General features: G+C 27.5%; 2 protein-coding genes across 3 annotated transcripts in view; one reads left to right on the top strand and one right to left on the bottom strand.

Annotated features, from left to right (window-relative positions):
• The first annotated feature begins 280 nt into the window (after positions 1 to 280).
• Positions 281 to 11,381, top strand: LOC122501016 (E3 ubiquitin-protein ligase MIB2). Of its 2 annotated transcripts, none has more exons than XM_043610226.1 (12): positions 281 to 680; positions 3,050 to 3,510; positions 3,709 to 3,824; positions 4,131 to 4,507; positions 4,621 to 4,833; positions 4,918 to 5,080; positions 5,152 to 5,425; positions 6,467 to 6,778; positions 6,931 to 7,291; positions 8,132 to 8,343; positions 8,466 to 8,638; positions 8,738 to 11,381. In XM_043610226.1, exons 2-12 carry the CDS (start codon positions 3,080 to 3,082, stop codon positions 9,016 to 9,018), a joined length of 2,913 nt encoding a protein of 970 aa, XP_043466161.1. In that variant the 5' UTR covers positions 281 to 680; positions 3,050 to 3,079; the 3' UTR covers positions 9,019 to 11,381. The 2 variants fall into 2 exon arrangements, with proteins under 2 accessions (XP_043466161.1, XP_043466160.1); XM_043610225.1 differs by having other exon boundaries at positions 8,463 to 8,638.
• Positions 11,382 to 12,117: 736 nt separating this feature from the next.
• The window catches only part of LOC122501017 (midnolin-A-like), a 35,912-nt gene continuing 21,013 nt past the window's right edge, over positions 12,118 to 27,016 (bottom strand). Inside the window, exons 3-5 of the mRNA XM_043610227.1 lie at positions 16,998 to 18,077; positions 14,098 to 14,434; positions 12,118 to 13,835 (exon numbers count right to left, since the gene is read on the bottom strand). Of these exons, the coding sequence (XP_043466162.1) occupies positions 13,567 to 13,835; positions 14,098 to 14,434; positions 16,998 to 18,077 (1,686 nt within the window). The 3' untranslated portion in view covers positions 12,118 to 13,566. The remainder of the gene's footprint in view (positions 13,836 to 14,097; positions 14,435 to 16,997; positions 18,078 to 27,016) is intronic.

Below are 27,016 nucleotides of genomic sequence, written 5' to 3'. Positions count from 1 at the left end.
ACTGTACTACTCTTGCGATTCCTTAAGGCATGTTTACAATTTTACGAATTCAACGAAGTCAACTCATTTTTATTAAAAGAGAAAAATGATTAATTGTCAATTATTTATGCAAGTAAAAGTAGACAATAACAAAATGCTTTTATTTAATAAAACAAATGATTACTTCTTTTTTAATTATTAATATTCAAATTATTACCGGTTTTTTTTAAAAACTGTGCAGAAACATCAGCGCATTGTAACCGATATTTTTGAAAATGTTAGTATTTTAAAAAATGTCAAAACCAAACAGAAAAGTGACAGTTTTCACAAAAAAATCTTTGGACTTTTCTCAATTAAATGGAATTTTAACAATAAAATTGTTAATCCCAATAGAAGAATGAATAAGTGAAAAGAGGAATAATTAGTCGAAAATAATTACTTATTATATCCTGAAGAGGCGCTTTTTATGAAAGTTTTTTGACATCCAAGTACTTTCTTGGTAAACATGCGCTTCTCGGTGATGATGCTGATGCTGCGTAATGTCGCACGGGTTTTCCCAAAAGTTAAAAACTGATCATTTTTTTGACGTTTTTCGGGGTGTTTTTATATTTCTATTAGTTTTTTATTTTACTTTAGAGACGACGGAATGTCACGTCTTGGCATATGATTCTGAGGAATTCATTTACATCCGGCCGTTTTAGGTTTGTACAAACATTCAGCATCTGCCTAATAAAATATCAATAATTTCTAAAATCCAAACTCATTAATATAATTAGTTTCTTTCTCCATCTTTTTTCTCAACCACTATTTAATTTTCTAAATTTGATTTTTCAAACATAAACAACTAAATATTATTGAAACATTTTTCAGTACTGTTGTAATTAAATTTCATAAACGTCAAAGAACTTATTTTTATTTAATAAAACCCTGAAGTTTTGAAATTTCAACAAAATTTTCCAATTTGTAAAATTTTGACAAAAAGAATAAGATTTTTAAAATTAATCTATTTTTGTTTTAAATAATTGAGTTTTAGAATAGTTGCCAATTTGTGTTTAGAGTAAACAATTTTAAAGTCAATTAAACACATGACATGGAGCGAGAAACACATTATAAAAATTACAGTCCATATAACTTTCTTTTTAAGAAAATTTCTTTAAATTTAAAATAAATTGAACTCACGGTCTATTTCCTGCAGTGAAATTGACGCTGCATAACGAGTTCTCTTATCTATTAATATGGTAATTGAACTTGGTAACTGCACTACAAATAAATATTCTTCAATATATATATATACATATATATGACTCCAACTTAACAATTATTGACGATTCGTTCAAGTAAATAATATTTTGCAAAATATTACTCAAGCATTGGTGAATATTTATTTAAATTGCGTTATTAATTAAAAATAATATTTAATATTCAGTGTTTTTGTTTTAAATGTTTCTAATTTAGGGTTGACACAGTCCATATTTCAATTTTCTTAAAAATAAATAAAATTCTTCTCCAAAATTCAATTATTTTCAAAAATTTCAATAAAATTCTTGGTAAATATTCAATTATTTTCAAAAATTTTCCTCAATCCAATAATTTTCAATATCTACTATTTTAATAAAATTTTTCAAAAGAAATCAATTATTTTCATAAATAATAAAAATTTCACAGGATTTCAGCCATTTGCAAATTTTTTCTCAATAATTCAATTATTTTTACAAATAATATAATTTTTTACAGAGATTCAATTATTTTCATAAATAATAAAACTTTTTACAGAATTTTAATTATTTTTAATACAATTTTAATCGAATTCTTTGAGAAATGTAATTATTCAAGAAAAAAAGGTTTTAAATGAAAATCTTTAAAAATATGAATTTTTCATACTTTTAACTGACAAATCTGAAGAATTATTTTTTTTCAAAAAGTTTAATTCAATTCTTTTTTGAAATTATTTCAAGTGTTTATTTTCTAAATACCTATTTAATTGAAGAATTTCCGAATAGTCTTATTATCCTAAAATTAAATTGTAAACAAATGGATTTGAAAATTGTCAAGGATATTTTGCAAAGCGTATTAAAAATAATTGAGAATTGAATTCTTTTCAAGGATTTAAATAATATTTTTTGAAAATTATTACATTTTTCAAAGAATTTACTTAAAATTGTATTAAAAATAATTGAAATACTGTGAAGAATTTTATTATTAAGGAGAATAATTGAATTCTTGCAACGAATTTTATTACATTTTTCTTAAAATAATTGAATTCTTTTCAGGAATTTTATTAAAATAGTAGATTTTGAAAATATTTGAATTTCAGAGAAGAATTTCACTATTTGTGAAATATTTTAATTTCAGCAAAGAATTTCTTTATTTGTGAAATGTAACTGAACTCTTGCAAAAAAATGTTATGTATTTTTTTAAATAATTGAAATCCTGTGTAGAATATTATTATTTATGAAAATAATTGAATTCTTGCAACGAATTTTATTACATTTTTTTAAATAATTGAAATCCTGTGAAGAATCTTATTATTTATGAAAATAATTGAATTCTTGCAACGAATTTTATTACATTTTTTTTTAATTATTGAATTCTTTTTAAAATTTAATTAAAATAGCAAATTTTGAAAATATTTTAATTTCAGCAAAGAATTTCATTATTTGTGAAATGTAATTGAATTCTTGCAAAAAATTAAATTATTTATAAAAATAATGTATTCTTGCGAAGGATTTTATTAAAATTGTTATAAATAATTTAATTTTTTTGTTTAAAAATTTGATGAAAATATAAGTGATCAATATCTTTATGTTTTCTAATAAATATTCTTATAAATTGTTGAATTGCAAAAAGATTTGAATTTTAAATTTAATAATATTAATAATAATACTGATTAAAAATTTATTTAAAAAAGAAAGGTAATGATGTTTTCGAATAATTTTACTTTTGAAGAAATTTGTAAATAAATGTAATAGAACAGTTTTTTAAGTGTCGAATAATTTTTAGAGTGAATCAGAATATTCTTTAGGCTCAGGGAAAAAGTATGCTGAAATTACTAAAATTGTGAAATTTACAGACGCGGAAGACGGACCGAAAATAATTGGATATGCTGGAAGTTGGTGTGAGAGTTGTTAGGGGTAAAGATTGGAAATGGGGCGATCAGGACGGTGGCGAGGGACACACGGGTACGGTTGTTGAAATTGGAAAACCGTACGATGCAAATAGTGCCTCGTCAACGCCAGTTACCGGTGATAAAACACCTGACAAAACTGTAATCGTTCAATGGGATCATGGACCAAGGAGTAATTATCGTATTGGCTATCAAGACTCATACGACTTGCTACTTTACGACAATGCTCCAATTGGTGTTAAACATCCTAATATAATATGTGATGGTTGTAAAAAACACGGAATTTTTGGTATGCGGTGGAAGTGTGCACAATGTTTCGATTACGATTTGTGCACACAATGCTACATGGCAGACGTTCACGATTTAAATCACACCTTTCAACGATTTCAAACACTCAACTCCGCTGGGTAAGTGTAAGAAAATATTTTTAAGTCCATCCATTATAAATGTCCTCTAAACTCCTCGTCGAATAATTTGAAAAGAAAATTACAATATTTTGCAAAAATGATTTTCAAGTTCCGATAACTTCAAAATCATTTTTGCAAAATTTTGAAAATTAAATCACGAACTGAAAATTCTTACTAATTGATAAAATGAAATTTTAGGGTACAACTTCCTGCGAGAGATGGCTGCACGAAAGTGATGTTAAGAGGAATATTTATTGGAGCAAAAGTGAGCCGTGGAACAGATTGGGAATGGAGCAATCAAGATGGAGGTCGAGGTATATAAAAAATGAACAATTTTTAATTATTCGTAATTTTTGCCTAGTCTTTTCATAGTTTTCAATAATCAAACCTAAAAATCTTCTCTAATTGATTTTAAAGTCTGTTACTCTTTAATTTTTCCCATTTGAATTTTAAATTAAATTTAGGTCCAGTTTCACCAACACCGATTAAAAGTTAAATGATTAAATCCTTCACCCGATCATGAGCGGTTAAGTTGACTTTAATCACTGAGTTAGTGAATTTGGCCCTTAAACATTTAAATTTGAATTCTACATTTGAAAATTTGAAAATTCATTCAACAGGCAAAACGGGAAGAGTGATGGACATTCGAGGTTGGGATAATGAAAGTAGTAGATCAGTGGCTACCGTAACATGGTCATCGGGAAGTACGAATGTCTATCGAGTTGGTTATAAAGGATGTGTCGACCTCTGCTACGTGGAAGAAGCGAACGGTGGTGTTTATTACAAAGATCATTTACCACTTTTAGGACAGCCAGTTTCAATAATTGACAATCCCGTTACAAATGGTGATGCAACATCATCAGAAAATACGGGAACACGACATCTAACATTCCTAGTTGGCGACAAAGTAAAAGTAATGAAAGATATAAATACTCTAAAAACAATGCAAGAAGGTCATGGTGGATGGAATCCACGCATGGGAGATTATTTAGGACAGGTACTCAATTTTTCTCCCCTAATTGAAAATACTTAATATTTTTTAAATCTTTCAAATATTTCAAATATTTACAAAATATTGAACTTGAACTAAATTTTGAACTTGTTCGACAGATTGGAGTGGTGCATCGAATTACAGATAAAGGAGATATCAGAGTTCAATACGAAGGCTGTAATAATCGATGGACATTTCATCCAGCAGCATTGACAAAAATAATGACTAAGGATAATTTTTCCGTAGGCGATATAGTTAGAATAAAAAGTGATTCAGTAGCGGTTAAGAATTATCAACGGGGACATGGAGAATGGATAGACGTAATGAAGACTGTAAGTACTTCAAATTTCATTGGATAATTAAGGAGATTAATTAATTAATATCAATCCTTTCTAAATTAATTTAATTAATCCCAGGCACTCGGTAAAACCGGTAAAATAATAAAAATTTATCCCGATGGTGATATGAGGGTAGCTTTAGACGGACACATTTGGACATTCAATCCTTTGAGTGTAATTCTTGTTAATTCAAATTCAGAATTAGGGAATTCGGCTGCTAAGGATGGAAATCGCGATCGAGGTATGCTAAAATTAGAAAAATATCACTTATATAATCAGAATTATTATTGAATAATTCTTTTGGATTTTCAGTTGCCAACAATGAATTTGACAGTGATATAGAAAAATTGTTACGAGCAACGGTAAGATGTGAATCGACATTGAATGCTGTTAGGGAATTTTTAAGAAAACATCCTGACAAAGTGGACGCTAGAGCTGGTGGTCCTGGTGGTGGGAGTAAAACTTGTTTACAGGTTGCTGCACATCAAGGAATTCGTGATTTATGCATTTTTTTATTGGATTCCGGTGCTTCCCTTCATGCTGTCGATGAAGACGGAGACTCTCCTTTACATTACGCAGCTTTCGGGTAAGAAATGAGAGCAATACTTCTTTTTCTTAGCCTTCTATTTTAGCAATTTTCTTTTAGCAAAAGAATAAATAGGCAAAAAAAGAAAGTTCTTCTTTTCCTTTTTTTTACAATTTAAGTAATTGTAAAATTGTTGAAGTAAATTCAATTCTTTGGACTGATAATGCAGGGTTCCCACAGGCCAGGGAATTCAGGGAAAAGTCAGGAATTTTTACTAAAAGTACTGGAAAATATTCAATTTTTAGAATTCATAAGAAACTTCTGAATTTTTGAGTCTTTTTTGTTTGACTCATAAACTATGAAATTACCATGAATTTTAATAGAAAACCTTCAATTTTATTTATTTCTAACAATAATTTCCTTTTAAATAACTTAATTCTTGAAGAACTATCATAAAATTATTACTTATAAATTATTTAATGAATAATTATCTTTAAAAATAATAAAAATTTTCTCCGAAATCCACTTATTTTCAAAAATGTTCCTCAATTCAATGATTTTCAATATCTACTATTTTAACAAAGTTTTCCAAATAAATTCAATTATATAAAGAAAATTAATCAAATTCTACGAAAACATTTAATTATCTTCATAATTATCTTCTAATTTAATTATCTTCATAAAATAATAAAAATTTCACAAGAATTCAATTATTTACAAATTTTTTATAAATTTCTTTTTAATACAATTCAAATTCAATTTAATAATTCAATAAATTATTTTTGTATTTAAATAACTGAAAATAATTAAAATTTTTTTGAAAAAGTTTAATTTAACTTTTTTTGAAATTATTTAAAGTTTTTATTTTCTAATTTATATATTAAATTGAATAATTTACGAATTTTACTTTTGAAGAAATTTGTCATTAAATGTAATAGAACATATTTTTGAGTATCTAATAATTTTTAGAGTGAATCAGAATATTCTTCAGGGTGAGGGAAAAAGTCTAAATTTTATCTGAAATCAGGGTTAAGTCAGGGAAAAAGAAAATTAAATTTCCGTGGCAACCCTGATAATGAAAATGAATTACCTGTTTGATAGTGATCAACCGGAAATAATGGAATTGCTCTTGGATCGTGGTGCGCCAATTAATGCAGTGAATAACGGAAAATGTAGCGCTCTTCACGTTGCGGTAAATAAACAACAGGCGCAATGTGTCCATACTTTATTGCGACACGGCTGTGATGTAAATCTACAGGATTCTTATGGAGACACTGCACTACATGACGCTATTGGAAAAGACGCACTTGACATCACCGATGCTCTCTGTGCCTGTGAGAGATTGAATTTCACGCTTCGAAATAAACGGGGATTTAATGTCTTGCATCATGCAGCGCTCAAAGGGAATGCTTAGTATGTTTCTGAAATTAATTTTTTTAAAAATTTATTAACTCCAAAATAAAGATGAAAATTTGTTTTCAAAATTGTAGATTTTAGAAAATTTTGGAAAATTTGTAGAAAGTAGAAAATAAAAAGTATTTTACGGTATTAAAAATAATTTTCAGCGCCACGGAAAAAGTAGTCCTTCGAGCTCAGCATTTAGTTAATGTAAAGAAGGACGACGGTTTTGCGGCATTACATCTTGCGGCCCTAAATGGTCATCGTGAAGTTGCGGAAATTCTCCTTTCTCCAACAGGTGGTAGAGCGAATGTTGATTTGCGGAATAATCGACGACAAACGGCTCTTCATCTGGCGACATCGCAAGGTCACTGGGCTCTCGTTGAACTTCTCCTCAGACACAAGGCAGACATTTCCAGTACTGATGAAGATGGTGACACGGCACTACATATCGCTATTAAAAAAAGTCGCAGTCAACCAACGGCCGTCACACCAGAAAGCTGTCGGGATTCTCCACTAACTTACGTGGTATGAAAAAAAGCTAAAAAATATTTTTAAAAAATAATCCAGGGCTCGAACCAGTAAAAATATTGACAATTTTCAAATCCATTTGTTTACAAATCTTTTTTACGAAATTTCGATTATTATTAGAAAATTCTACTAGAATTCAATTATTTAAATGCAAAAATAAATAATTTATTGAATAATTGAATGTTTCTTAAAATTCAATTCCCATAAAGAATTTTATTAACAAATTTTTGAATAATTGAATTTTTCGAGGAATTTGATTAAAATTGTATGAAAGATAATTGAAATTCTACAATGAGTTTTATTATTTATGAAAATAATTGAATTCCTGAAAAGAATTTTATTATTTACCAAAATAATTAAATCCCTGTAAAATTTTTATTATTTTATGAAAATAATTATAGATTTTCGTAGAATTTATTAAAATTTTTTTAAATAATTGAATTCTTTTGGAAAATTTTTGAAAATAATTGAAATTTTGACAAGAATTTTATTAAAATTTTTGTAAATAATTAAAATTCTGAGAAGAATTTAATTATTTCTAAAGGTAATTGAAATTTTAACGAGAATTTAAAAAAATTTTTGAACATAATTGAATTTCTGCGAAGAATTTTATTACTTTTGAAAATAATTGAATTTCTGCAATCATTTGTAATTTCTCTTAAATTTTCCAAATTATATCGTACAATTTACGAATTTTTCGTCTTTTCTCAATCAAATTATGGACCTTACGGTCCTTTTATAAAAAAAATTACTTTTACGGACTTCAAGAAAATTTACGGACCTAGTTCGAGTCTTGGTAATTTCAAATATTAATTTTCTAATAATTGATTCACACAGATTTGGCTAAATTTGGCGAGGCAAAATACAAAGACTGAATTTGCGTTAACTTGTTATTTGATCAGTCAAGACAGAAGTGGCAATTTACTTGAACAGGCGAAAAATTCCAAAGGTAAATCACCTTTAGATCTTCTGCAGTCTGATGAAGATCCTTCTCTACCAGATGTTTTACGCTCCTATTACAATCAAAATAATAGTGACGATCAGTCTCCGTAAGTATCCACATTCACTGTACTTTGATTTCTAAATGAAATAAAAAAAATAAATTTTTTTCAATTAAACAAAATTTCTTCTAAAAAAAGTTTCATAACTTGCATATTTTCTTTTCAAGAAGTCAAGAGAATAATCCTGCAAGTAGTAATGAAAATGGTCCAACGAATAATCTTGAATCCATCGGGGAAACAGAAGTCATAAAAAAGTATCCTCGCAGTTCTGGTGGTGACGCGAACGAGTGTCAAAGTTGTCGTGGTACTCCAAAAAAAATCGCTCCTGGCGGTAGTGTCACAGGTAAACATTCTTCTATACAAAAATTCTTTTTTCTTTACAATTCCTAAAAAAAAACCATCAACTATTAAAAACAAATAAAAAAAATACAAAAAATTTCAGAAGAGGAAACAAAAGAAGGAAATGAGAGAAATGATGAAATTGAGAATAAACATCAAGAAACTAAAGAAAATAAAGAAAAGGATAAAAATTTGGAACGTCTACGGTACTTAGAAACTAGAGTAGCTGATCTTGAGGAAGCACATTTGTGCAGTATTTGCATGGAGAGAGTACGAAATGTCGCTTTCTTGTGTGGTCATCTCACATGTCATGAGTGCGCGATACCTTTGAAAAATTGTCCCATCTGTCGACAAAAAATTTTGAAAAAAATAAATTTATACTAATTAATAATAGCGGAAAATCCGCAAAAAAAATCTCATCTGCCAAATATATGTAAATGTCGTCGTTGTCGGTCATCGTCGTCATTGTCGTAGCACAGTCTCCTCCAAAAAAAAAAAACTCCCAGTGTTAAAGTTTTACCAACTCGTGCCATGCAAATTAGAAAAGTCTGTAAATGCCTTTTTTAATTATATACACATATATTTAAATAATAATAATAATTAATCGCTGCTTTTTGGAAACATTTGAATCAACGCTTTGCTCGCGTATTCCCGTCCATAATAAACTTCTTTTTAAATCTAAAAATCTCCCACTCGACTGATCCACTTTTTTAAGCAAAACAAAAAAGAAACAAAAAATCAAATTCCAAAAAGGAGGGAAAATTTTACAACTTTTGTTTTTTAATCGAATTTTATAGGTACGATTTTTCTCTAATAAAATTACGATACGCGCGTCTGTCTCATGCCAATACGCATAATAGTGACAAGAAAAAAAGAAAACAAACATAAAAATTGGATGATTCACTTTATCCGAATCGTCGAAATTGTAATTTTATAATAGTAGTTGTATTGTCGTTAAGTCTATAACTGTATGTACTACAGGAATGAATTAGGATAATAAACTATTTGTAGAGAAGTAATTTAAAGCATTGGTATGATTCTACAATTGTACGTAACGTAGGTGGTAATTTAAATAAAAACATTTTAAATTTAATCGACCCTTAATTCAGTTTCTCCGTTACATTTCATGTCCACTTTTTTTTGACGCACTCGAAAGACAATATTATAATAATATATATCACATTGACAAAGCTAGAGAAAAAAAAGGATTAAAAAATCATAAAACGCGCACAAAAATGATTATAAACGGTTCCGAAACTTGCACGCAAAAAAATGTACTATATTTCCTTTTTTACAGAAATAGCTTGAATATTTATCTAAAGCAGAAAAAAAAACTTATAAACTAAACTAAATGAATCGTCTAGCTACTTTAGGCGAATTTTTTTTGCGTGTGAAAAAATATTCTCTCGAACAAAAATTCGAGTAATTTTCAATTGAAACTAATTAACAACAATAATAACACAAGAGCACAACATAATAATGCCGCGTTCATTGACGTTATTTATTTTGGTACTCGATAAGGTTCCATATTTTACAATCTTGAGCTTGCAAAACGTAATAGTACTTGTAATAATAATTAATAATAATTAATAATCATAATAATAGTAATAATAATAATTTTTTCTAAATAACCTAATAATAATACGCTTAAAGAGTGATATAATATTTAATATCTAATAAATTTAAATGGTATTGACATCACGGTCATACACAAGACAGAGATCTATAACTATTTAAAAAAAGAACAATGTTTTTTTTCAATAACAAAACAATCCCCACTTATCATTTACATTTATCTAAATCAGTTTATCTGCAAAAAATATTTTTAAAATATTTCCAAATAAACCAATCACTTTTTTTCCCCCGTTGCTTTTTTTTCTTTCTCTCTTTCAAACAGTTTTTTGATCTCCATCCAAAATCGAATTTTCAGAAGAAAAACAACGTTCTTTCTCATTCACATTTCATTTTTAAACGGTTTGCTTCTAAAAAAATTGTTCATTACAAATTTTTTTCCGCGCAAGAAAACAAAGTGAAAGTAAAAAAAAAAACGACTAGCCGGTGAATGGACAGAAAAAAAAGAACAACACTATAATTTATCACGAAGAAAAAAGCGATTTACACACTGGAACTTCAATCGAGTCCAATTCATTGTATTTAACGGAATTTGTTTTTGAATCATTTTTTCTTGAATTAGATTCAAAGTCAAATTATTGTAACTTTTTGCATTCGTTGATAAAAATAATTATCGATTATAAGTGAGAGAAAATTTATATTATACTAAATATTTTTTTAATTAATATTTAAGGTTTTTTTTCAAAAATTATTTTGAATATTCCAATAAATGTATTTTTTTTTCATCATTTCGAGAAGAAATATTATTCTTTAAAAAAACTAAATTGAAATTTTCCCGAGGATCGAATTTTACAAGAACCGAATTACTAGTTAGCCAAAGTTTCACGTTGAATTTGATTGAAAAATTGATATTTTCATTTGGCAAATTTTTGATTTTTGATTTAATACAAATTCTACTCAGTCGAATTTCCATTTCATTGAATTTTCCCTATTCGATAGAATTTCGTCTCCGAAAGAACTTTTCGGTGTGGATTTTAAAATAAATCAATTTTCCTTATTGTCAAAACGAAAAATTAGTATTTTAAAACTTCCAGGAAATGACAATTCGTGTCAAAGACACGATCAAAAAAAACACCACAAAAGGAATCTTCAAAAAAGAGAACAATTGATGAAGATGAGGATAAAAAATCGATGGATTCAAAAAAATTCCGGAAAACTAATCCGAGGAAGCCGAAATCTAATCAAAATGCGACGTCGTCTAATTCCGACAGGAATCAATCAGGTAAAAAAAGTATATTTAAGTAAAGAATTTAATTAAAATAACTATTTACTTATCTATTTGGATATTTTAAATAAAGAATATAATTACCTGATTTAAAAATACTTACTTATACAAGCAAATACAAATTCGGTTAAAGACACAAATTTATAAAAATCATGAACGTTTTTAAAAACGAAAAAATGCGACGCAAGAGTTCATTTTTTGGAAATTACCAATTTTTTCATTTTTCGTTTCCAAAAACGCTGCGGATTTTAATTTCATAAAAATTCGGCTTGATAAATAAATTTGAATATGAACCAATAAATTTGAATTTTGCTAAAAGAAAATTCAGTTTCATGAAAATTCGATTAATTCTTTATCAATTCTTTAAAAAAACTAAATTGAAATTTTCCCGAGGATCGAATTTTACAAGAACCGAATTACTAGTTAGCCAAAGTTTCACGTTGAATTTGATTGAAAAATTGATATTTTCATTTGGCAAATTTTTGATTTTTGATTTAATACAAATTCTACTCAGTCGAATTTCCATTTCATTGAATTTTCCCTATTCGATAGAATTTCGTCTCCGAAAGAACTTTTCGGTGTGGATTTTAAAATAAATCAATTTTCCTTATTGTCAAAACGAAAAATTAGTATTTTAAAACTTCCAGGAAATGACAATTCGTGTCAAAGACACGATCAAAAAAAACACCACAAAAGGAATCTTCAAAAAAGAGAACAATTGATGAAGATGAGGATAAAAAATCGATGGATTCAAAAAAATTCCGGAAAACTAATCCGAGGAAGCCGAAATCTAATCAAAATGCGACGTCGTCTAATTCCGACAGGAATCAATCAGGTAAAAAAAGTATATTTAAGTAAAGAATTTAATTAAAATAACTATTTACTTATCTATTTGGATATTTTAAATAAAGAATATAATTACCTGATTTAAAAATACTTACTTATACAAGCAAATACAAATTCGGTTAAAGACACAAATTTATAAAAATCATGAACGTTTTTAAAAACGAAAAAATGCGACGCAAGAGTTCATTTTTTGGAAATTACCAATTTTTTCATTTTTCGTTTCCAAAAACGCTGCGGATTTTAATTTCATAAAAATTCGGCTTGATAAATAAATTTGAATATGAACCAATAAATTTGAATTTTGCTAAAAGAAAATTCAGTTTCATGAAAATTCGATTAATTCTTTATCAATTCCGTTAAATCAGAATCAAGTTAAATATTCCGTCGTGTCAATATTTAAATAACATTCCAATAAATGAAAAAATTCGATTAAATAAAAATTCTGCTTTCATGAAAATAAAAAAATTTTCTTTCGGCAGATTTTGACAGAAAATTTTGTAAACTTTGGTTAAATAGAAATTTCGTTCACATAAATTTCAAAACAAGAAATTCGAATTTAGAATTAGAAGAAAATATTCATACGTCTCTCTCTCTCCACCTTTTTTCTAAATCATTCAAGTCCCTAAAAAGAAAATCATTTTCGAATTCTCGATTAATGTCCCAGTATATACTTATTAAAACACGTAACCGTAAAAAAGTTCTACCTCTCCGTTTACCGACATATTTTTCCATTCTTATTATTTATAATATATACTTTTTTTTTTGTTTTTCTTTGCAAAAAGTCCAATAAACACTGTTGTAAAATAATTGGGTGATATTGCTTACAGCCTGACCTCGTGAAAAAACGCGGAGATAATAGACTAATTCATAACTACTTATGATTTAGCAGGATATAATTATAATGGCTGTAAACGTTTTACGCGTCGATGGCAATGATTTAGAAGAAAAAAGACCATCAATTCACAAAGAAAGAATTTCTCCACTAAGCAGAAGAATTTCCTGACATACGAATATGAATATTCTGATCGGTCTTTTAAATCGACTTATTTTGACATTGTGTTCCTAAAAGTAAAACGATTATTTTTTTGATTCATAACGAAAGCATGAATCACACGGTACAAAGTTCATAAGTGTGAAAAAATCAATAAACTACTGCTTTTTTTGCGCTTTCTAGTTTCAAAACGACACTGCAAGAGGCCGATTTAGAAAAAAAATAAAAACAAAAATTCTTAAGCGACAACAGGCTCTGTATTGCAAGGCTGCAGATCGTTCTCTGTTTGAGAATCGTTGGCCGCTGAGCCACTGGAATTTGGCGATGCAGCTGGTGTATTTGGATCGTGATTTGGATCAGGATCCGGTGTAACTGCTGCCCATTGAGTTGTGTACGGTGCTGCTCGGGCGAGTCTTCTCGCTTTCCTCTTTGCTCTTCTTTGCTCCATCACTAAACGTAAACGTCGTAATTTTCCCTTTGTCGTCTCATTTTCCTTCGAGAGCTCTTCTAAAAAAATAAAAAATAGTTTAAGGTTAATTTTCCTTTAAAGAAATCTACATTTTGGAAAAAGTATCAAATAGCTCTACAAAAAAAAGCTTCCTAAGAAGTTCTTTCTTTTCTTTCTAGCACGTCATGAATTTTTGTGAAGAAAAAGAAGAGCGAAAATTCTTAGATAAAACTACTTAATAATTAAAAATATAGTTTGAATCTAAACAATCCAAAAGAATTGCTTGCCAAAAGGGAAAAAAGAGAAATATTGAAAACACACCACTAGAATAGCCAGGAGTAGGCGATTCAAGGCAAGCAGCTGTGGACATTCCATTTCCAGTAGCGGAGGAGCCGGCTGAAAGTGTTGACGTTGACGATGATATTTGACGAGTGCTCGAGTGCCTGTGATGATGCCTATAATGTCCTGCAGTCGTTGCTGGTGTTGCGCAAAGAAGATCATTGAGAATATGAATGATTGTGCTAATATCTCGCTTAGGTCGACCGTGACGATCCTGCAAAGCTGGATTTAAAGTTCCACTAAATGTTCCCGAATAAACTCCTTTTCCATGATGATGCATACTTTGTATTATCGCACCTTGTCTACGTCTTGCATTTTCCTGAAAAAAAATCGAAATTAGAAGTTAGTTCAAAACATTCCTCTCAATTTTCCAATAACAAAATTAAAAATTCATTTATTCACAGTTCGCACCTTTCACACAGTTGAACGGAATCAAATGAAAATAAATAAGCAAATATGTACTAGAATTTGAATAATAAAAAGTATTCAATGAATTAATAGTTAGAATATAGTAAAAAAAAAAATATCGGGCCTCGGGTCGATTTTATGACGCAAAAAAGTATATTTAGTAGATTCAAACTATAAAAAAGTTGAAAAAGTCATTCATTTTATTTAGAGTTGGAAAAATTTGATCTATTCCCCTGACTTACGACTGAATTACAGAAAAGTTTTTAACTCCTCCCCTGTTTATAATAAGAACTTCAATTCTAACTTTTTGTGAATTTAATTATTTTCAAAACATTTTTTCGAATTTTCTTACATTTTTATTTAAAAATACTATTTTTAATAAAAAAAATACTATTTTTAGTCAAAAAAATACTACTTTTAATAAAAAACTAATATTTTTAATAAAAATGTAATAAAAATTCTCGAAACTATCAAAATTTCAATTTAATTTGACGAGATTTACATGATCCACAAGTTTTGATTGTTCAAATGAACGAAACATTTTTTATTAAAAATATTTTCCAAAATTGTTGAATTAGTTTTAATAATTTTGAGAAAGTTCTCTGAGAATTCAATTAATTCACAGATAAAAAATAATTGATTTAAAACACGTTTATAATTCAATTGCTTTTAGATTAATTTGACAAAATTGTAATTATTCGAAAAATTTTCAATTGAATATTTTGTTAAAAATATTTTTAAAAAATTACGAATAAATAAATAACTAATTTTTAAAAAATTAGAATCAAAATTTTTCAAAAACTAAGAGATTTCGAATTTTTAATTAAAATTATTCAAAATTCAAATCTTAAAAAATTTCAATTTAATTATTTCGAAAAATTTCCTACTATAATTTTTCCAATATTCTATTATTTTCTACAAATTTTTACCCAAAATTCTTTTCTAAATCTAATTATTTTTAATAATTTTCGTAAAGTTCCTTGAGAATTGAATAATTCAAAAAAGAAAAAGAAAGTTCACTTAAAATAAAATCTTTTATAATTTTGATAATTTGAAAAACTATGAATTGCTTTGAATTTTAAAATTTAATTGTTTCCAGAAATTTTTACTACAAACTTTCCAAAATTCAATTTCTAGAATTTTTAATTAAAATTTCTCTTGAAATCAATTATTTTGAATAATTTGAAAAAAGCTTTTCGAGAATGAAAGAGGTTTCAAATTTTTAATTAAAATTATTCAAAACTCAAATCTTGAAAAATTTCAATTAAAATCCTTTTGAAATTTAATTATTTCTAAAAATTGTTAAAATGTACAAAAATTAATTTTTTTATAAAAATTTCAACGATAACATCGAATTTTTTTGAAAATAGTCGAAAAAGTCATATTATCCAAGGCCATATTTATTTAAAGTTCACACCTTTCGGTATTGAACGAAAAAAATAAAAATAAATAAGTAAATACTAGAATTTAAATAATAAAAGTAATTCAATAAAATAATAAACTAATAATGATAATAAATAATAAAATAGTAATAATAAAAAATATTAAAACAATAGGTAACAAAATATTAAAAAATGATACAAAAAAAGTGTTAATAAAAAAATAAAAGGCACGCAAAATGGAACCCGTTAAATATGTTTCTAGACGGTACTTAATTTCTTTTATAAGATTAACAAAACTTGTACATTAATAAATTATAAGTTTTGTACCATCTAAAAATTTGTTCTTTTGTATTCTTTTTATTTATTGAAATTCTTTTTGAAATTAGTTTTGAAATTATTTTTGAAATTAATTTTCATATTATTCTTAACGAAATTATTCTCTTTTTTCGAAATAAAATCCAAAACAGAGTTTTTAGAATTGATTTACATTTTTCAATATTAATAGATTTCAAGAATAAGAAACAAAACCAAAAAACTGATTCCTTTTTTGTTTACCAACTTCAACGAAATTGCAGTTACCAAAGTTTTTGTCGACGCAAAAAAAACTATTTTTTTCGAGACCAAGAATCAAATAATTTTTGATAAAAAGAACTTAATTATTATTCCCATTGCATTATAATCGGATCTTCAATCCATTCTAGGCTTTCTTCTTTGATTGAAATTATTCCTCTAAAAAAAATTAAAACTTTACACTAGAATGAAGATTTTTAAGTTCTTTTTCGTTTTTCTGAACGTAGCTTCAAACTATTTAAAAAGTGACATTTAATAGAAAATATAAAAGGGGAAAATTTTCTTAACTAGAAAGGAATGTTTGTAATATATAAGAGGAAAAAATGCTTCAAAAAAGAAGAGGAATCCTCTAAAATTGAAAACATTTTTCAATAGTTACTGGAAAATTTCTTTCTTATTCAATTTCGTCGACGTAAACGTTGGTAACTTCAGTTTCGCATTTTATAAAAAATACAAAAAACACAGGGGAGCTTGCTTCGGTATTAAATCTACCTCTGCGAGGTCGACCCGTGAGGTGAATACCTCAGAGGATAGCTGCTTGAGCTTTTGCGTGAGATTACGAGAAGCTTCTGCAAGTGCTCGTGTGTCCAATGTAGCCGACGTTCCTTTGCCAACGTCAACAATTCCAAGTGACGACGACGACGACGATTCCGTACTCGGCGTTAAATGCTCCTCATTTCCCGGACTTCGAGAACTAACGTTAGTTGCAGTCTGTTGTTGTTGCTGCTGATGATGATGATGATGACCAGTGCATAATTTCTTCTTTGTCGGTGTTGTGTCACTGTCCTCCTCTCTCAGTGTAGGGGAGAGATCGGCAACATTTGAGGTAGATGGGAATAATTCAACTGGTGTTGAATTCGACGCACGGACATTTAAACTAGAATTGCTTTTTCTCGTGTGGTGATGATGGTGATGATGATGATGTGTGTGATGGTGGTGGTGATGATGATGATGGTGTAAGAGGCAGGATTGGCGAGGTGAGTTTCCACTCGGTGGAGGTGAATTTGGAGTGCTACGTGGTTGTTGAACGGGCGATGTTTGTGAATTGAATAAATGTGTGGTGGAAATTGGAGACGAGGAGGAGGACGAAGAAGAAGAAGAGGAGGAGGAGGAGGATGATGAACTCGGAGAAGTAGAAGTTGTCGGTGATGGTGTAGTTGTCGCCCGTTCCGAACAAACTGGATTTGTTGTTGTCGTTGCCGTAAACAGGCTTGTATTGCAGGATGTTAAGCTACTAATTAAAGAGGAGGTTCTTGCTGTTGTATTTTGAAGTTTACTCGATGAGCTCGTTGACCGTGCGGAGAGAACGGTGGACCTTCGATTCGAGAGCGGTGTCGAGACGTGATTCGTCATCGTTCCTGTTGAAGCTGAACTTGTCGAATTGAGGTTTGTACTCGAGGTTGTACCGCTGCTCGTCGGACTTGTCGATCTGATAACTGGAGACGCCGGTGTCACTGTTGATAACTGCAGCTGAATCAGCATCATATGGTCCCCAAGGCGCATCGTCAGATTAAGTGGCGCTTTGCCCGAAAGAAAGTCGTTCACTTGCGAGTCGCTCAAACTCTCCAACGCTTGCATCACACTCTGCTCTGGTCTCTGTGCCTAGAAACAAACAAAAAAATTAGTACAAAATTCCCAATAAAAAAAAAAATATATTTTTAACTAATAATTTGAATCTCCGGACTCGAACCAGTAAAAGTATTTAAAAATTCGAACTTTACGGACCAAAAATGAAACATTACGGACAAAAATAATAAATACCAGTCCAAGTCAAATATAAGAGAATATTTTACTTAAAACTATAAATTAAATTTTTCATAACTATAAAACATGAAGAAATCGATAACTCCGAGTCTTCGACTCGGAGTCATCGATTCCTTCATGTTTTATAATAATTAAAGATGGCCCAGTGATAAAATCATAATATTATATTATAAAAATATTGTTATTCAAAATTATTTTCAAAAAATTAAATCAAATTTTTTCCAAAAAATTAATTTCAAAATTTAATTATTTCTAAAAATTCACGCTCTTTTAATATTCAATTATTATCTTAAATTTTAACTGAAATTCATTTTTAAATCAATTTTTATTAGAAAATACTACGAGAATTCAATTATTTAAATACAAAAATCAATAATTTATTGAATAATTGAATGTTTCTTAAAATTAAGGTATCAAAGAATTTTATCAACAAATTTTTAAATAATTGAATTCTTTCGACGAAGTTTAATTAATAATTACATTTTTCAAGGGATTCGATTAAAATTATATTAAAAATAATAAATTGAAATTATGCAATGTGTTTTAATATTTATGAAAATTAAATTTTTAAATAATTGAATTTTTTTGACGAATTTTAATAAAAATTTTCAGAATAATTACATTTTTCAAGGGATTCGATTAAAAATAAATTGAAATTCTGCAATGAGTTTTATTATTTATGAAAATAATTGAATTCCTGTTTAAATCTGTAAATAATTGAAATTTATAAAAAATTTTTTTAAATAATTGAATTCTTTTGGAAAATTTTATTCAAATAGTAGATATTGAAAATCACTGAATTGAGGAAAATTTTTGAAAATAATTGAATTTCGGAGAAGATTTTTATTTTTTTTTTTTAAAGATAATTGAAATTTTGACGAGAATTTTTAAACATAATTGAATTTCACAGAAGAATTTTATTAGTTTTAAAATAATTAAAATTTTTACGAGAATTATTAAAAATTTTTTGTACAGAATTGAATTTCGGCAAAGAATTTTATAATTTTTGAAAATAATTTAACTTCTGCAATCATTTGAAAATTTTATCCAATTTAAAAAAAAAATTTTTTTTAAATAATTTACTTACTTTTTGAAACCTTTTCAAAATTTATTAAAAAATTCTAATAGAATTCAATTATTTAAAAACAAAAATAAATAATAATTTATTGAATAAATGCATGTTTCTTAAAACTTAATTCCCATGGAGAAGTTTATTAACTTTTTAAATAATTGAATTCTTTTATGAAATTTTTAATAAAATTTTTAAGAATAATTACATTTTTCGAGGAATTCGATTAAAATTGTATTTAAAATAATTGAAATTCTACAACGAGTTTTATTATTTTTGAAAATAATTGAATTCCTGAAAAGAATTTTATTATTTACGAAAATAACTGAATTCCTGTGGAATTTTTATTATTTTATGAAAATAATTATAGATTTTCGTAGAATTTTATTAAATTTTTTTTAAATAATTGAATTCTTTTGGAAAATTTTTGGAAAATAATTGAAATTTTGCCAAGAATTTTATTAAAATTCTTGAAAATAATTAAATTTGGAAAAAGAATTTTATTATTTCTAAAAGTAATTGAAATTTTGACGAGAATTTAAAAAAATTTTTGAACATAATTGAATTTCTACGACGAATTAATTATTTTTACTTTTGAAAATATTTAAATTTCTCCAGTTATTAATAATCTCTTTAAAATTCTCCAAATTGTATCGTACAATTTACGAACTTTTCGTCCTTTAACTATCAAATTACAGACGTTACGGACCTTTTTTCAAAAAAACTGATTTTCACAGACTTGAAGCAAATTTACAGACCTTTACAAGATTGACGGACCTAGTTGGAGGACTGGAATTTTTTATTTGAATCTCGATTTAAATTTCGATTCGAATTTTGATTTTGATTCGAATTTTCATTTCGGATTTGAATTTGAAAAGAAGGGATATAGAGTCTGATGAAATGTGAATGCACGGATATTGCACGTGTAAAGATAAGGGAAATCGATAAGAGCCCGGCCAAGAGATAGAAACGCAAGAAGACCTGCAGCGGAAGAGGAAACCTCGCGGAATCGAAGCCCAGAACCCTCAACACCGGTAGGTGGTCCCAACCCACTCAAAGTACACCTAACGGACTTCTTTTGGATTCGGTAATTCAATTTGTATTCCTCTCTGAAAGGAGAGAATTAATATAAAAAAGGGTTATTAGTTATTAAAGGAAAAAGAAATTTTCTTCTATTTTATAGTTCTGTCAATAATCTCGCACACTTGCGACAGTTGCAAGGAGAACCTGGCAACGATAGTCGATACCAGTTTGCCAAGTCTTAAGTCTGGAAATTAGAATGCAAACTTTATTCACGAGAGAAATTGTAGCAAAACTAGAATTCGTATTGGAGAATTAGTTCTGACTTCTGATGAATCAGAATGTTATAAGTATAAGAAATGAGTATAAATGATGTGAATTTTAGTGAATGTGGAAAATAAGTGAGAGGAGAGGATATTGGTGATGACAGGCAAGTTTAAGTTTTTGCATGAGAGTGTGGGACGACGAAAGCTCTTTCCTGGGGTTTATCGACTAGCGCAGCATCCAAAGATGTGAGTTGAATGTCTGTGGACGTAGGTGGCGCCAGAGATGCAATGCAACCTGCTTCTAACCGCATCCGATGGGTGAAGTGACCCACGTGTCACGTCCCCGGTATATATACACCACTACAAATGCAAGAGGCAGTCAACCAGCCAGCAAGCAAGCAAGTAGTAGGTAAGTAAGTGTAAGCTGGCAGGCAACCAGGCGAGCGAACTCGGACCTACGCCTTTTCGCCCTCACCCTCCCACATTATATTATATGCGTACACGTGTGAGCTCAACGTTCACACGAGTGTTTCAGCCTCTGGCATAGTTTGTACGAGTATAGGTTTTCGCTGTGGGGATAGAGAGTATATGTGTGTGCATATAGATATGCATAGTTATCCCTACAGCTGCATGGAGAGCAAAGCCATGGTCCCTCGTTGGTCGTTTAAAACTTCCATAATACCTACTCAGCCTGGGTCTCTGCCTGCCTGCCTGCCTGCCTGCTATGCCTTTCAGCTAGCTAGGGTATATGACTCCTACCAACATGATGACTATGCTTGCCTACCGCATTGGGCTTCACACGAAGGCTACGGCCTCATAGCCGCCATTGTCGATGCCGAATTTCCTGGACAAGTCATGCCACAGACACGCTAAGCTTCGTTGCCAATCTCGATCGTCTCGCTTCGTTGAATTGACCGATAATATTCGCGCATGGTTACGTCCCTTTGTAATCCACCAAACTGATTCGCACTCTCCTCTCACGATCACAAAGAGAACTTGCAAATTCACAATTTCTTCTCTACTTCTCGCCAACTAGTCTTAATTACCCGAAAATTATTTAGTCTCCCAAAAAAATGCACCACACCATCTGAAAAGAACCAAAAACAATCAGTGCTTCAACATCAGAACTAGATTCCCATTGTTCTCAACGATAATATGTCAGTAACGATCCAAAAGAAGCATTACAACAACGATACAAAAATGATACTGATTCTTGATCCAAAAACAATACTGATTCTGGATCAGAACTAGATTCAAATAGTTCTGAAAAATTCTGACAAACATATGTCAGTAACGATCCAAAAGAAGCATCACACCAACGATCCAAAAATGATACTCATTCTTGATTCAAAAACAATACCGATTCTGGATCAAAACAAGATTCAAATAGTTCTGCGATAAATTCTGACAAACATATGTCAGTATAACGATTCAAAAGAAGCATCACACCAACGATCCAAAAATGATACTGATTCTTGATTCAAAAACAATACCGATTCTGGATCAAAACAAGATTCAAATAGTACTGCGATAAATTCTGACAAACACATGTCAGTAACGATCCAAAAAAAACTAAAGAAGGATTAAAAAAGTGATCCAAAAACGATACTAATTCGGAATCAAAATCCAGGGCTCGAACCAGTGAAAGTATATTTAAAAATATACGGACTTCATGGACCAAAAATGAAAAATTAGGGACCATTTAAGGACTAATTATTATTTTCAAGAATATTTAACTAGTTCTTCTTTTCATCAATTACTTTTCATAATTTTCGAAAAAGTTCTTTGACAATTTTCAAATCCATTTCAAAAAGGGATTCGATTAAAATTGTATTAAAAATAATTGAAATTCTGCGATAAGTTTCTTAATTGTGAAAATAATTGAATCCCTTTAAAAAGGTTGTTGTTTATGAAAATAATTGAATTATTGCGAAGAAATTTATAAAAATTTTGTAAGCAATTAAATTGCTGTAAAATTATTTTTTATTTATGAAAATAATTGAATTCTTTTAGAAAATTTCATTAAAATAGTTGGTAGATATTGAAAATCATTGAATTAAAGAAAAATTTTGAAAATAGCTAAAATTCTGCGAATTTTTAAAATAAAACTTTTTCAAAATTCAATCATTTCAAAAAATTTATGCTAAAATGCTCTTAATATTCACTTATTATGTAAAATTTTAACTGAAATTCATTTTTAAATCAATTTTTATTAGAAAATTCTACTAGATTTCAATTATTTAAATAAAAAAATAAATAATTTATTGAATAATTGAATGTTTCTTAAAAATCAATTCCCATAAAGAATTTTATCAACAAATTTTTAAATAATTGAATTCTTTTGAAGAATTTTAATAAAATTTTTGAGAATAATTACATTTTTCAAGAAATTCGATTAAAATTGAATTAAAAATAATTGAAATTCTGCGATGAGATTTAATATTTATGAAAATAATTGAGTTCCTAAAAAGAATTATATCATTTTTGAAAATAATTAAATTTGTAATTTCTCCAAAATTAAATATTTTTTTGTGTTTTTTTTAACTACAATTCTTATTTAAATTCATTATTTCTAATAATTTTTGGAAAAGTTCTTTGAGATTCAAATCCATTTATTTACAATTCAATTTAACAAAATTTCAATTATTCAGATATTTATCAATTAAATAAAGTAGTCGAAAATAAAAACTGCAAACAAATCATTCTAAGTAAAATTTAAATATACTTTTAAAAAAAACCAGAATTGGTATAGTTAAAAGTATGAAAAATTCAAACTTTCAAAAATTTTAATATGAAACCTTTTCAAATATTCAATTATTTCTAAAAATGAATCTCTGTAAAAATTTTATTATTTATGAAAATAATTGAATTATTGCAAACAAATTTATATAAAATTTGTAAATAATTGAATTTCTGTAAAATTTTAATGATTTATAAAAATAATTAAATGTTGCGTAGAATTTTGTCAAAAATTTTTTTAAATAATTGAATTCTTTCAGGAAAATTTGATTAAATTAGTAGATAATTGAGAATCATTGAATTAAGGAAATTTTTTTAAAATAATTGAAACTTTGCCAACAATTGTAACACAATTTTTGAAAATAATTGAATTTCGGAGAAAAATTTTAATATTTCTAAAAATAATTTAAATTTTGATGAGAATTTTTTTAAATTTTTGAACGTAATTGAATTTCTGTGAAAAATTTCATTACTTTTGAAAATAATTGAATTTCTGCAATTATTTGTAATTTCTCTAAAATTCTCCAAATTAAATCTTACAATTTACGAACTTTTCATCTTTTCTCAATTAAATTAAGGACTTTACGAACTTTTTTTTTTGAAAAAAACTGACTTTTACGGACTTGAAGCAAATTTTCAGACCTTTACGGAATATACAGACCTAGTTTTTGATTCGTTTTTTGTCTCAATTTGATCTCCTTAGAAAAACACTGTGTCGATCAACAGAATACCACTGACCGATAATTACCTATCCAAACCAAAAACCGAATGCAACAATAATTAAAAATAATGAAACGCAGTCAAAGAGTAAATTGAACCGAAACAATAATATCCATTAATTACAAAATTTCTCCTATACCATTAATCAAAAACTTTGAAATATTTTTCAGAACGAAAGAAGAAAAAAAAACCTTATACCCCAAAAGATGACAAGAACAATCAATTCAACGATATAGTTTCGAAAAAATAAAATTCAAAGGTTATACCACACATTACATCAGATAAAATTTCAGGGAAAAAAAGGAAATGGTCATGTTATCGTGTATAACGATAAACGGTATCGAAAGATACATCACCTGACCTCATTTTACAGTGAAAACAGAATTTTAAAAAGAAATAGAAATAAGAATATTTTGTCAAGACTTTAAAAAGTTCTAAATTATCAACTATAACACGATTCATATATATATATATATAAATATGTTACCTCAGTTTTTTTTCTCGAATCAGTAATTCGAGAAATTATACACGATAACTAATGTGACGTAATGTAACATTTCATTTACATAGAATATATATAGAGATATAATAATAAAAATTCTACATTGAGGAAAAAAGACAATCTATAAATAGTTGATTTTTTTGACTGTATAATATAATATATTCATTAAGATGAAATAGTTCAAGGATAGTGATAATCAAAAAGTTTCAAGACTTGATCAATGACATTCATCTTATGCAATGACCTTGCAAAAGATCGTTTACTGTCTTCGTATAATATTCTCTCTCCCTCTCTCCCTGATTATTAGTCCACTTTACAACATCGAATTTTGTAATTAAGGAACATGTAATTACCTGTCAGTAATCAATTATTAGAAAATACGATTCAACACAGTTTTCGATTTTTTCCTTTTCTCAAAATTGTTTATGTTTCAATTGTTAACGAAAGAAGAAATTTTAATGACACCTGTTAACAATGAATTGATTTTGTTTTCTAAAGTCTAATAAAATAGGAAACGTAAAACTATTTGAAATTGATTTTAAATCTGATTTTTCTGAACAATAAAATAAAATATAAAATATACAATAGGAATAGAAAATTTTTCCTCAGGAATTGAAATATTTAAATAAATAAACATAATTCTTGGCAAAAATTCTATTATTTTCAAAAATACTAAAATTTTTTCCTCGGGAATTGAAATATTTATAATAAATTAACATAATTCTTTGCGAAAATTCAATTATTTTCAAAATTTCAAAATTTTTCCTCAGAAATTGAAATATTTAAATAAATCAACATAATTCTTTGCAAAAATTCAATTATTTTCAAAAATACTAAAATTTTTCCTCAAGAATTGAAATATTAAAATAAATTAACATAATTCTTTGCAAAAATTCAATTATTTAAAAAAGTCTTAACACAAAATTCTTTTATAAAATTCAATTATTTTCAAAAATACGTAAATTTCTCCTAAAGAATTCTAATATAAAAATTAATATAATTAAATAATTAAATTATTGAGGAGAATTTTAATGAAATTTTTAAATCCTGGAAATAAATTTATTATTTATGCCAAATATTTTTTAAAATAATTGAATTTTTTGAAGAAACTTTTTATTAAAAATTTTGAAAATTATTCAATTCTTTCGTGAAATTTAATAACAATTGTATTGAAAGCAATTGAATTCATGCAAATAAATTTAATCAAAATTATTAAAAATAATTCATTTTCCATTTGAAAAATTTTTCTAAATAATTGAATTGTTTCCAAAAAATTTAATAAAATATTATACAAATAATTGAATTGCTGCGAGGAATTCTATTAACTATGAAAATAATTGAACTTTTAAAAATTACAACTGTGATTCTCTAAAATTTAAACATTCGTTTGGAATTTTTAAATAAAATTATTCAAAACTGTTATAACTTTTTAGGAAAATATTATTACACTTTTAATTAATTCAATTATTCAATTATATTTTATATCTTAAATTTTAAGTGAAATTCATTTCTAAATTGATTCTTCTTAGAAAGATCTATGAGAATTCAATTATTTACATACAAAAATTAATAATTGATTATTTCTTAAAATTGAATGCCTTAAAAGAATTTTAGTAAAATTTTTAAGAATAATTGCACTTTTCTTTTTTTTCTAGTTTCTTTTTTTTATTTATTTGGAATTGTATTAAAAATAATTGAGGGCCTGGATGCTATAATGTGTTACGCGCCATTTACTTAACATGGCGCGTAACACATTATAGCATCCAGCCCCTCAATTGAAATCCTGCAAAGAATTTTGTTATTAATGAAAATATAAATTGAATGCTTACAACGAATTTGAATAAATTTTTTTTAAATAATTGAATTTCTGCGAAGAATTTTATTGTTTATGAAAATAATTGAATAGTTTGAAAGAATTTTATTGAAATTTTTCAAAATAAATTTTCTGTCATCTAAGGAAATGTTAATTCTTTAAAAACTTAGTTTCATCAAAATTAGAGATGAACTGAAGAAAAAAATTCTTTTCTAATTTTTCGTTTATTAAAAACGTTCTGGACTTCAGCCTCGTAGGGCATTGATTATTCGGAAATTTGTAAGGCTACAAATTTTGAAGAGAATTCGAGCTTTATTTTGACTTCAAAAATTTTCCTGAACAAAAATCGGAATTTTGATAACTTTTCGAGTACTTTTGATAAAGTTAGGTAACATTTCCCTGATTTCCCTGACCTATGGCAATTTACGGCTAGGATATTGAAATTCTTTCGGAATTCCAATTTCAAAAAGAAAAGCAGATTATTGTCGTATAGGATTACACCATGAAAGAATATAAGAGAAAAAGAAAGTTTCTTTTTAGAAACAAAGGATATTGAGAAATCAAAGCTAGAAATAGCTGAAAGCAGTGTCTTTGTAGGGGGAGAAAAAAAGGAAAAAAGAAAAGAGAGAGAGAACGAGAGAGATTACA

The sequence above is a fragment of the Leptopilina heterotoma genome, unplaced genomic scaffold (genome assembly GCF_015476425.1).
Source record: "Leptopilina heterotoma isolate Lh14 unplaced genomic scaffold, ASM1547642v1 Lhet_197, whole genome shotgun sequence".
NCBI lineage: Eukaryota > Metazoa > Arthropoda > Insecta > Hymenoptera > Figitidae > Leptopilina > Leptopilina heterotoma.
This window is presented reverse-complemented; position numbering and strand designations above follow the sequence as displayed.

What these genes read in the sequence shown, in the direction of transcription:
- LOC122501016 (XM_043610225.1), top strand. Translation starts at nt 3,080, where the DNA reads ATGCTGGAAGTTGGTGTGAGAGTTGTTAGGGGTAAAGATTGGAAATGG. An exon ending in ATTCTCCACTAACTTACGTG is followed by an intron (nt 7,292 to 8,131) that starts GTATGAAAAAAA and finishes TGATTCACACAG; the next exon opens with ATTTGGCTAAATTTGGCGAG. An exon ending in TCCTGGCGGTAGTGTCACAG is followed by an intron (nt 8,639 to 8,737) that starts GTAAACATTCTT and finishes AAAAAATTTCAG; the next exon opens with AAGAGGAAACAAAAGAAGGA.